The sequence below is a fragment of the Salvelinus namaycush genome, chromosome 21 (genome assembly GCF_016432855.1).
Source record: "Salvelinus namaycush isolate Seneca chromosome 21, SaNama_1.0, whole genome shotgun sequence".
NCBI classification, from domain to species: domain Eukaryota; kingdom Metazoa; phylum Chordata; class Actinopteri; order Salmoniformes; family Salmonidae; genus Salvelinus; species Salvelinus namaycush.
The window spans coordinates 48,973,586-48,986,830 of NC_052327.1; the positions used below are offsets into that span (position 1 = coordinate 48,973,586).

Below are 13,245 nucleotides of genomic sequence, written 5' to 3' on the forward strand. Positions count from 1 at the left end.
ACTCTCGTTCCCTGCTCTCGTTCCCTACTCTCGTTCCCTACACTCGTTCCCTACTCTCGTTCCCTGCTCTCGTTCCCTACTCTCGTTCCCTGCTCTCGTTCCCTGCTCTCGTTCCCTGCTCTCGTTCCCTGCTCTCGTTCCCTACTCTCGTTCCCTGCTCTCGTTCCCTGCTCTCGTTCCCTGCTCTCGTTCCCTGCTCTCGTTCCCTGCTCTCGTTCCCTGCTCTCGTTCCCCGCTCTCGTTCCCCGCTCTCGTTCCCCTCTCTCGTTCCCCGCTCTCGTTCCCCACTCTCGTTCCCTCCTCTCGTTCCCTGCTCTCGTTCCCTGCTCTCGTTCCCTCCTCTCGTTCCCTACTCTCGTTCCCTCCTCTCGTTCCCTCCTCTCGTTCCCTGCTCTCGTTCCCTCCTCTCGTTCCCTACTCTCCTCTCTCTTATCTTTGATTGATGCCGTACTTCAAGTTGGTAATTAGGGTGTTTTCCAGGCTGTGTCTCAAGAGGTCATGACTCATTTCTACTGTTGACTTGGTTGTTCAGTCTGGAACATTCCATGAAGTAGGCCTATACTGGCAAATGTATTCTGAAAGAGTAGTGTGAAAGGTACAAACCACTTTCAACACAGCACCAACACTGTACAACCCAATCCACTAGTCTCATATTCAAAACTTTAGAATGAGAAATGTGTATTGTGTTTCACCACTTAAAAACAGCCATTAAACACCAGCATGAGCACATCATTCTGGAGACCATTAAATAAAATATACAAAGTATAAAGGTAACATTTCAGCATTCATTACTATTCTATCACGTGAGGATTGTGAAATATCTATGCCCCTCCCCATCTGATGCCATCTGCTAGGAATTATATTTCAATCCCTTCTATTCTATTCCCTTCCATTCCCTTCTATTCCATTCCCTTCTATTCCCTTCTATTCCCTTCTATTCCCTTCTATTCCATTCCCTTCCATTCCCTTCTATTCCATTCCCTTCCATTCCCTTCCATTCCCTTCCATTCCCTTCTATTCCCTTCTATTCCATTCCCTTCCATTCCATTCCCTTCCAATCCCTTCAATTCCCTTCCATTCCCTTCTATTCCATTCCCTTCCATTCCCTTCCATTCCCTTCCATTCCCTTCTATTCCATTCCCTTCCATTCCCTTCCATTCCCTTCCATTCCCTTCCATTCCCTTCCATTCCATTCCATTCCCTTCCATTCCCTTCCATTCCCTTCCATTCCCTTCTATTCCCTTCCATTCCCTTCCATTCCCTTCCATTCCCTTCTATTCCATTCCCTTCCATTCCCTTCTATTCCCTTCCATTCCCTTCCATTCCCTTCCATTCCCTTCTATTCCCTTCCATTCCCTTCCATTCCCTTCCATTCCCTTCTATTCCATTCCCTTCCATTCCCTTCTATTCCCTTCCATTCCCTTCTATTCCATTCCCTTCCATTCCCTTCCATTCCCTTCTATTCCCTTCCATTCCCTTCTATTCCATTCCCTTCCATTCCCTTCCATTCCCTTCTATTCCATTCCCTTCCATTCCCTTCCATTCCCTTCCATTCCCTTCTATTCCCTTCTATTCCATTCCCTTCCATTCCATTCCCTTCCATTCCCTTCTATTCCCTTCCATTCCCTTCTATTCCATTCCCTTCCATTCCCTTCTATTCCCTTCCATTCCATTCCCTTCCATTCCCTTCTATTCCCTTCCATTCCCTTCTATTCCATTCCCTTCCATTCCCTTCTATTCCCTTCCATTCCATTCCCTTCCATTCCCTTCTATTCCCTTCCATTCCCTTCTATTCCATTCCCTTCCATTCCCTTCCATTCCCTTCCATTCCCTTCTATTCCATTCCCTTCCATTCCATTCCCTTCTATTCCCTTCTATTCCCTTCCATTCCCTTCTATTCCATTCCCTTCTATTCCATTCCCTTCCATTCCCTTCCATTCCCTTCCATTCCCTTCTATTCCATTCCCTTCCATTCCATTCCCTTCCATTCCCTTCTATTCCCTTCTATTCCATTCCCTTCTATTCCATTCCCTTCTATTCCCTTCTATTCCATTCCCTTCTATTCCATTCCCTTCTATTCCATTCCCTTCCATTCCCTTCTATTCCCTTCTATTCCCTTCTATTCCATTCCCTTCTATTCCATTCCCTTCTATTCCCTTCTATTCCCTTCTATTCCATTCCCTTCCATTCCCTTCTATTCCCTTCTATTCCCTTCTATTCCATTCCCTTCTATTCCATTCCCTTCTATTCCCTTCTATTCCATTCCCTTCCATTCCCTTCTATTCCCTTATATTCCATTCCCTTCTATTCCATTTCCTTCTATTCCCTTCTATTCCATTCCCTTCTATTCCATTCCCTTCTATTCCATTCCCTTCTATTCCCTTCTATTCCATTCCCTTCTATTCCATTCCCTTCCATTCCCTTCTATTCCCTTCTATTCCATTCCCTTCTATTCCATTCCCTTCTATTCAATTCCCTTCCCTTCTATTCCCTTCTATTCCATTCCCTTCTATTCCATTCCCTTCCATTCCCTTCTATTCCCTTCTATTCCATTCCCTTCTATTCCATTCCCTTCCATTCCCTTCCATTCCCTTCTATTCCCTTCTATTCCATTCCCTTCCATTCCCTTCCCTTCCCTTCCATTCCCTTCTATTCCCTTCTATTCCATTCCCTTCCATTCCCTTCCATTCCCTTCTATTCCCTTCTATTCCATTCCCTTCTATTCCATTCCCTTCCATTCCCTTCTATTCCCTTCTATTCCATTCCCTTCCATTCCCTTCCATTCCCTTCTATTCCCTTCCATTCCCTTCTATTCCATTCCCTTCCATTCCCTTCCATTCCCTTCTATTCCCTTCTATTCCATTCCCTTCTATTCCATTTCCTTCCATTCCCTTCTATTCCATTCCCTTCTATTCCATTCCCTTCTATTCCCTTCCATTCTATTCCCTTCCCTTCTATTCCTTTCCATTCTGTTCCATTCCCTTCTATTCCATTCTATTCCATTCCCTTCTATTCCATTCTATTATATTCCATTCCATCTCTCTTCTATTCTATTCCCTTCTATTTTATTCCCTTCTATTTTATTCCATTCCCTTCTATTATATTCCCTTCTATTCCCTTCTATTCTATTCCTTTATATTCTATTCCATTCCATTCCATCTCCCTTCTCCTCTCACTGTACTATATGTTTTCATACCCCTCTGGTCCAGGTCTGCAGAGGGATCATCTAGGATGGCCTCTGCTCCTCAATCCACCATCTCGACACGTCAAGGTCAGAGACACACAGACATATGAATCCCTCTCTGGAATGCTAGATGGGCAGTATTTAGTGGTAGAAAGGACTAGCTATCTCTGAGGCTTATTTACCAGTATTTAGTGGTAGAAAGGACTAGCTATCTCTGAGGCTTATTTACCAGTATTTAGTGATAGAAAGGACTAGCTATCTCTGAGGCTTATTTACCAGTATTTAGTGGTAGAAAGGACTAGCTATCTCTGAGGTTTATTTACCAGTATTTAGTGGTAGAAGGACTAGCTATCTCTGAGGCTTATTTACCAGTATTTAGTGATAGAAAGGACTAGCTATCTCTGAGGCGTGTTTACCAGTATTTCGTGGTAGAAAGGACTAGCTATCTCTGAGGCGTATTTACCAGTATTTAGTGGTAGAAAGGACTAGCTATCTCTGAGGCTTATTTACCAGTATTTCGTGGTAGAAAGGACTAGCTATCTCTGAGGCGTATTTACCAGTATTTCGTGGTAGAAAGGACTAGCTATCTCTGAGGCGTATTTACCAGTATTTAGTGATAGAAAGGACTAGCTATCTCTGAGGTTTATTTACCAGTATTTAGTGGTAGAAAGGACTAGCTATCTCTGAGGCTTATTTACCAGTATTTCGTGGTAGAAAGGACTAGCTATCTCTGAGGCGTATTTACCAGTATTTCGTGGTAGAAAGGACTAGCTATCTCTGAGGCGTATTTACCAGTATTTCGTGGTAGAAAGGACTAGCTATCTCTGAGGCGTATTTACCAGTATTTAGTGGTAGAAAGGACTAGCTATCTCTGAGGTTTATTTACCAGTATTTAGTGGTAGAAAGGACTAGCTATCTCTGAGGCTTATTTACCAGTATTTCGTGGTAGAAAGGACTAGCTATCTCTGAGGCGTATTTACCAGTATTTCGTGGTAGAAAGGACTAGCTATCTCTGAGGCGTATTTACCAGTATTTAGTGGTAGAAAGGACTAGCTATCTCTGAGGCTTATTTACCAGTATTTAGAGGTAGAAAGGACTAGCTATCTCTGAGGCTTATTTACCAGTATTTAGTGGTAGAAAGGACTAGCTATCTCTGAGGCGTATTTACCAGTATTTAGTGGTAGAAAGGACTAGCTATCTCTGAGGCTTATTTACCAGTATTTAGTGGTAGAAAGGACTAGCTATCTCTGAGGCTTATTTACCAGTATTTAGTGATAGAAAGGACTAGCTATCTCTGAGGCTTATTTACCAGTATTTAGTGGTAGAAAGGACTAGCTATCGCTGAGGCTTATTTACCAGTATTTAGTGGTAGAAAGGACTAGCTATCTCTGAGGCTTATTTACCAGTATTTAATGGTAGAAAGGACTAGCTATCTCTGAGGCTTATTTACCAGTATTTAGTGATAGAAAGGACTAGCTATCTCTGAGGCTTATTTACCAGTATTTAGTGGTAGAAAGGACTAGCTATCTCTGAGGCTTATTTACCAGTATTTAATGGTAGAAAGGACTAGCTATCTCTGAGGCTTATTTACCAGTATTTAATGGTAGAAAGGACTAGCTATCTCTGAGGCTTATTTACCAGTATTTAGTGGTAGAAAGGACTAGCTATCTCTGAGGCTTATTTACCAGTATTTAGTGGTAGAAAGGACTAGCTATCTCTGAGGCTTATTTACCAGTATTTAGTGATAGAAAGGACTAGCTATCTCTGAGGCTTATTTACCAGTATTTAGTGGTAGAAAGGACTAGCTATCTCTGAGGCTTATTTACCAGTATTTAGTGGTAGAAAGGACTAGCTATCTCTGAGGCTTATTTACCAGTATTTAGTGATAGAAAGGACTAGCTATCTCTGAGGCGTATTTACCAGTATTTAGAGGTAGAAAGGACTAGCTATCTCTGAGGCTTATTTACAATTGTTAGTTATTGGACTGACTATGTATTTGTAACAGACTTTAAGATCTAAACACGGTGTATAGAGTATTGTTTTAGGGTTGTCATAAAGACATTAGAAACCAAACTGATCCTACAGGACATCATCACGAATCAATGTCTATATGTTATGAACCTATCTATTCTGTGTAGATACAGTCCCACCCTCTCCTTCACTGGCCAATCCTGCAGCTTGCTGTCCATCTACAACTGCCACAAACAACCAATCAGCAACTACTCTGTCGCCAAGCAACAACCAGTCTACATTGGGTAAGAAAACATTGACCCATCTGTCTTACATTCATAACCTATGCATAATCAGTGAGTAAGCATTTCATAAATGCTTAAGTGACATTACTGTGACACAGCAAATATATCAACTTGTGTTTGTTGCTATAAGCATTAAATGGTGCCTGTCTCCATTAAATGGTACCGGTCTCCATTAAATGGTACCGGTCTCCATTAAATGGTACCGGTCTCCATTAAATGGTACCTGTCTCCATTAAATGGTACCGGTCTCCATTAAATGGTACTTGTCTCCATTAAATGGTACCTGTCTCCATTAAATGGTACCGGTCTCCATTAAATGGTACTTGTCTCCATTAAATGGTACCGGTCTCCATTAAATGGTACCGGTCTCCATTAAATGGTACCTGTCTCCATTAAATGGTACCGGCCTCCATTAAATGGTACCGGTCTCCATTAAATGGTACTTGTCTCCATTAAATGGTACCGGTCTCCATTAAAGGTACCGGTCTCCATTAAATGGTACCGGTCTCCATTAAATGGTACCGGTCTCCATTAAATGGTACCGGTCTCCATTAAATGGTACCTGTCTCCATTAAATGGTACCGGTCTCCATTAAATGGTACCGGTCTCCATTAAATGGTACCTGTCTCCATTAAATGATACCGGCCTCCATTAAATGGTACCGGTCTCCATTAAATGGTACTTGTCTCCATTAAATGGTACCGGTCTCCATTAAATGGTACCGGTCTCCATTAAATGGTACCTGTCTCCATTAAATGGTACCGGTCTCCATTAAATGGTACCGGTCTCCATTAAATGGTACCAGTCTCCATCCTCTCTCTTGTAGAAGTGAGTAGTCCGGTCTCCATTAAATGGTACCGGTCTCCATTAAATGGTACCAGTCTCCATCCTCTCTCTTGTAGAAGTGAGTAGTCCGGTCTCCATTAAATGGTACCAGTCTCCATTAAATGGTACCGGTCTCCATTAAATGGTACCGGTCTCCATCCTCTCTCTTGTAGAAGTGAGTAGTCCGGTCTCCATTAAATGGTACCGGTCTCCATCCTCTCTCTTGTAGAAGTGAGTAGTCCGGTCTCCATTAAATGGTACCGGTCTCCATCCTCTCTCTTGTAGAAGTGAGTAGTCCGGTCTCCATTAAATGGTACCGGTCTCCATCCTCTCTCTTGTAGAAGTGAGTAGTCCGGTCCCTACACCGCGCAGCATCAACAAGAAGGCCAAGTCCAGGCCTGTGGACAAGGACGGACGCTACCGGAACCGTCTCAGCCACACCTCCGCCCCCATCTACCTGTCCAAGGCTAAGAAACCTGCCCCTGCAGAGGACCTGGGGGGTGTAGGGGGGGTGGGGGGGGTCAACAACTGGCTGCCTGGACCGGGCGGGCCTGAAGACCAGCAGACACTGCCCCTGCCTCAGAGACAACGCAGGGACAACACACACATCAGCACGGAGGAGGAAACAGGAGGAAGACCATTCCCTTCCATTATAGATCTGCACATCCTGGAGACAGACCAACACATCTCATCACACAACTGTCCCCATCCTGACAGCTGCAGGTGGGTCTTCCTCTGTGGTTCTCTACACAGCTGTGGATCTGCCTGTGTGGTTCTCTACACAGCTGTGGGTCTTCCTCTGTGGTTCTCTACACAGGTGTGGGTCTTCCTGTGTGGGTCTCTACACAGCTGTGGGTCTGCCTCTGTGGTTCTCTACACAGCTGTGGATCTGCCTGTATGGTTCTCTACACAGCTGTGGGTCTTCCTCTGTGGTTCTCTACACAGCTGTGGGTCTTCCTCTGTGGTTCTCTACACAGCTGTGGATCTGCCTGTGTGGGTCTCTACACAGCTGTGGGTCTGCCTGTGAGGTTCTCTACACAGCTGTGGGTCTGCCTGTGTGGGTCTCTACACAGCTGTGGGTCTGCCTGTGTGGGTCTCTACACAGCTGTGGATCTGCCTGTGTGGGTCTCTACACAGCTGTGGGTCTGCCTGTGAGGTTCTCATGACACTTTGTGGAATACATGACACTTTGTGGAATACATGACACCACGTAGATATTGTGACTGCATTGTATAATGATTTTTGGTTTTGTCCACAGCTATTCCGTATCACTCCAAGGAACCAGGAACTCCTCCATGTCAAAAATCACTCTACACATGAGGTGAGTACACACGGCCTGCTACACACCTTCACCTGAACCAACACGGCCTGCTCCACACATTCACCTGAACCAACACGGCCTGCTACACACCTTCACCTGAACCAACACGGCCTGCTCCACACCTTCACCTGAACCAACACGGCCTGCTACACACCTTCACCTGAACCAACACGGCCTGCTCCACACCTTCACCTGAACCAACACGGCCTGCTACACACCTTCACCTGAACCAACACGGCCTGCTACACACCTTCACCTGAACCAACACGGCCTGCTCCACACATTCACCTGAACCAACACGGCCTGCTACACACCTTCACCTGAACCAACACGGCCTGCTCCACACCTTCACCTGAACCAACACGGCCTGCTACACACCTTCACCTGAACCAACACGGCCTGCTACACACCTTCACCTGAACCAACACGGCCTGCTACACACCTTCACCTGAACCAACACGGCCTGCTCCACACCTTCACCTGAACCAACACGGCCTGCTACACACCTTCACCTGAACCAACACGGCCTGCTACACACCTTCACCTGAACCAACACGGCCTGCTCCACACATTCACCTGAACCAACACGGCCTGCTACACACCTTCACCTGAACCAACACGGCCTGCTCCACACCTTCACCTGAACCAACACGGCCTGCTACACACCTTCACCTGAACCAACACGGCCTGCTACACACCTTCACCTGAACCAACACGGCCTGCTACACACCTTCACCTGAACCAACACGGCCTGCTCCACACCTTCACCTGAACCAACACGGCCTGCTACACACCTTCACCTGAACCAACACGGCCTGCTACACACCTTCACCTGAACCAACACGGCCTGCTACACACCTTCACCTGAACCAACACGGCCTGCTACACACCTTCACCTGAACCAACACGGCCTGCTACACACCTTCACCTGAACCAACACGGCCTGCTACACACCTTCACCTGAACCAACACGGCCTGCTACACACCTTCACCTGAACCAACACGGCCTGCTACACACCTTCACCTGAACCAACACGGCCTGCTACACACCTTCACCTGAACCAACACGACCTGCTACACACCTTCACCTGAACCAACACGGCCTGCTACACACCTTCACCTGAACCAACACGGCCTGCTACACACCTTCACCTGAACCAACACGGCCTGCTACACACCTTCACCTGAACCAACACGGCCTGCTACACACCTTCACCTGAACCAACACGGCCTGCTACACACCTTCACCTGAACCAACACGGCCTGCTACACACCTTCACCTGAACCAACACGGCCTGCTACACACCTTCACCTGAACCAACACGACCTGCTACACACCTTCACCTGAACCAACACGACCTGCTACACACCTTCACCTGAACCAACACGGCCTGCTACACACCTTCACCTGAACCAACACGGCCTGCTACACACCTTCACCTGAACCAACACGGCCTGCTACACACCTTCACCTGAACCAACACGACCTGCTACACACATTCACCTGAACCAACACGACCTGCTCCACACCTTCACCTGAACCAACACGGCCTGCTACACACCTTCACCTGAACCAACACGGCCTGCTACACACCTTCACCTGAACCAACACGACCTGCTACACACATTCACCTGAACCAACACGACCTGCTCCACACATTCACCTGAACCAACACGGCCTGCTACACACCTTCAAATGTGCACTAAATGATACCAACACGTATAATCAAATCAAATCAAATCAGCTCTGTTCACCTGACAGCTTCGGTACATCTACCGTTCACCTGACAGCTACGGTATATCTATCTACCGTTCACCTGACAGCTACGGTATACCTACCGTTCACCTGACAGCTACGGTATATCTACCGTTCACCTGACAGCTACGGTATATCTATCTACCGTTCACCTGACAGCTACGGTATACCTACCGTTCACCTGACAGCTACGGTATATCTATCTACCGTTCACCTGACAGCTACGGTATATCTATCTACCGTTCACCTGACAGCTACGGTATACCTACCGTTCACCTGACAGCTACGGTACATCTACTGTTCACCTGACAGCTACGGTACATCTACCGTTCACCTGACAGCTACGGTATATCTACCGTTCACCTGACAGCTACGGTATATCTACCGTTCACCTGACAGCTACGGTACATCTACCGTTCACCTGACAGCTACGGTATATCTATCTACCGTTCACCTGACAGCTACGGTATATCTACCGTTCACCTGACAGCTACGGTATATCTACCGTTCACCTGACAGCTACGGTATATCTATCTACCGTTCACCTGACAGCTACGGTATATCTACCGTTCACCTGACAGCTACGGTACATCTACCGTTCACCTGACAGCTACGGTATATCTACCGTTCACCTGACAGCTACGCTACATCTACCGTTCACCTGACAGCTACGGTATATCTACCGTTCACCTGACAGCTACGCTACATCTACCGTTCACCTGACAGCTACGGTATATCTACCGTTCACCTGACAGCTACGGTATATCTATCTCTATCTACCGTTCACCTGACAGCTACGGTATATCTACCGTTCACCTGACAGCTACGGTATATCTACTGTTCACACACATACAACTGCCAGGCACACCATCTCGTGGATATTTCCAATGATAAGATTAACAGTACAAACAACATTATATTCCTCAGTTCCAGTGCCAGTGTGTGGGTCAAACAGTGTGGAGTCACCAGAGGACGGCTGTGTCCTGACCACAGAGAGACCGAGCTCTATGCTGGAGAAAGAACAGTTACTGAGGTACATCTACACACCACCATGATAAAACATTACAGATGTTACTGAACATGGTTGGGGTCAATCCCTCTTCACCTGACGTTACAATACTTCTCAAATTAACTGTGGAATTGACCCCAACCCCTGTTACTGACTTCCCAGCTTATGGAGCTACTGACTGACCTCTTGACCTCTTTCTCCTCAGGGGACAAATCACCTGTGGTCAGTATCTGTACTGTCATTCCAGGACGTTACCTATCACTTCAGAGTGGCCAAATCTGTGAGTATTGAATTTAAATACATTTGACCATTTAAAATCCATATAAAAGTTGCGTCCTTGACCTCTGTCCTCTTCTCCTTCTGGCAGAGTGAAGTGAGGTGTGGCGTAGAGGATGAGAACGTATCCACCACACCGCCATACTCTGACTTCTACTTCCTCATTCAAAGCAGCTGCTCGTGAGAGGAGAGGAAACTAAGCATGCGAACTAGTGTGCTGCTTTGAACGTATCCGCAGACTGACCCAGGGTATCTTAACTAGTACACCTCCTATCCCATCCTTCTCTCTCTCTCTCTGGCTCCTTCCAAACAATAGGGGATCGAAAAACTATTTATTCTGCTCTCAAACTTATGAGAGAGGCATGAATGTGGAACTGTATCCACCCAAGCTCCGATGCCTTACATGATGTCATGATGATATAGACTTACAGTGTATTCGGAGAGTATTCAGACCCCTTGACTTTTTCCATATTTTATCACATTTTACATAAGTATTCAGACCCTTTACTCAGTACTTTGTTGAAGCACCTTTGGCAGCGATTACAGCCTCGAGTCTTCTTGAGTATGACGCTACAATCTTGGCACACCTGTATTTGGGGAGTTTCTCCCATTCTTCTCTGCAGATCCTCTCAAGCTCTGTCAGGTTGGATGGGGAGCGTCGATGCACAGCTATTTTCAGGTCTCTCCAGAGATGTTCGATCAGGTTCAAGTCCGGCCTCTGGCTGGCCAATTCAAGGATATTCAGAAACTTGTCCCGAAGCCACTCCTCAGTTATCTTGGCTGTGTGCTTAGGGTCGTTGTCCTGTTGGAAGGTGAACCTTCGCCACAGTCTGAGGTCCTGAGCGCTCTGGACCAGGTTTTCATCAAGTATCTCTCTGTACTTTTCTCCGTTCATCTTTCCCTCGATCCTGACTAGTCTCCCAGTCCCTGCCGCTGAAAAACATCCCCACAGCATGATGCTGCCTCCACCATGCTTCACCGTAGGGATGGTGCCAGGTTTCCTCCAGATGCTTGGCATTCATGCCAAAGAGTTCAATCTTGGTTTCATCAGACCAGAGAAGGATGATCAATCTCAAGGATGATCAATGGAAACAGGATGCACCTGAACTTTCAAGTCTCACAGCAAAGGGTCTGAATACTTATGTAAATAAGGTATATACCTTATATACCTGTATACTTTTTGTTTTTGCTTTGTCATTATGGGGTATTGTGTGTAGATTGATGATGGGGGAAAAAACGATTTAATCCATTTTAGAATAAGGTTTTAACGTAACAAAATGTGGAAAAAGTCAAGGGGTCTGAATACTTTCTGAATGCACTGTACATTATGTCTTAATAACTATGTTTTTTTTGCCAATTTATAGCATCCTTACACATTTTACTGAACTGGTTTTCTTATCCACACTCTAACCATTCCTGATGACTGAAAACAAAACTCTGTTTTGAACTAATGGTTTCATGTTTAATGGAAATTCCATTTGGTTCTAGAACACAAGTGGCTTCGTCCCAAATGGAACCCCATTCACTCTATTGTGTACTAAATAGGGAATAGGGTACCATTGGGTACGCAGACTGTGCCTCAGCAAATAATAAGGGGGAGTCATGTTCACAGCTGGTCTCAGTGGCGTATCAAGAGTAACGTTATATTACAGCTGGTCTCAGTGGCGTATCAAGAGTAACGTTATATTACAGCTGACTTCAGTGGCGTATCAAGAGTAACGTTATATTACAGCTGACTTCAGTGGCGTATCAAGAGTAACGTTATATTACAGCTGGTCTCAGTGGCGTATCAAGAGTAACGTTATATTACAGCTGGTCTCAGTGGCGTATCAAGAGTAACGTTATATTACGTACCGGGCTGCTTTATTCTGGGTCAGATTGATTTACTCACTGGTTGCGTCCAAATGGAACCCTATTCCCTATATTGTCCACTACTTTAGACCAGAGCCCTATGGAACCCTATTCCCTATATTGTCCACTACTTTAGACCAGAGCCCTATAGAACCCTATTCCCTATATAGTGCACTACTTTAGACCAGAGCCCTATAGAACCCTATTCCCTATATAGTGCACTACTTGCACGTAGTGTATAAATGTGTCTTAACAGATAAGCTACTGGTCGGTGGGATGTGATTTCAGCTACATCAGATTGTTTTTGGTGATGATGGATCTATACAGGTAGCTAGCTGATCCCATGAAGGTCAATGTTATATAAAGAAACAGGAGAACACACATTTTAATTTTAAATGCATTGAACCACAGGAGTAAATACGTTTTATATCTACAAGGAATGACTCACCATGATCAGACTGGATATCAACTCAGATAACTGGGAACATTGCACAATGCGGAGGATAAACACTATACACTGTATAAGAACCATGTCTTTCTAAATACACAGTAGGGCTCTGCAATGTATGATCTCAGCAGCACAGCTACACTGTATAATCTGGAACACTGTATAATCTGGAACACTGTGTATACACTGTATAAGAACCATATCTTTCTAAGTACACAGTAGGGCTCTGCAATGTATTATCTCAGCAGCACAGCTACACTGTCTGATCTGGAACACCGTACTGGAACCATAGAGTTAGAATGATTCTCATTCTGTGATTC

At 45.5% G+C, this 13,245-nt stretch overlaps 1 protein-coding gene across 1 annotated transcript; it reads left to right on the forward strand.

The window, feature by feature from the left end:
* Positions 1-3,231: 3,231 nt before the first annotated feature.
* On the forward strand, positions 3,232-11,121 carry myrf (myelin regulatory factor). The gene is made up of 6 exons (XM_039016989.1): positions 3,232-3,271; positions 6,606-6,987; positions 7,523-7,585; positions 10,269-10,374; positions 10,556-10,630; positions 10,718-11,121. Exons 1-6 carry the CDS (start codon positions 3,232-3,234, stop codon positions 10,808-10,810), a joined length of 759 nt encoding a protein of 252 aa, XP_038872917.1. The 3' UTR covers positions 10,811-11,121.
* The last annotated feature ends 2,124 nt before the right edge of the window (positions 11,122-13,245 follow it).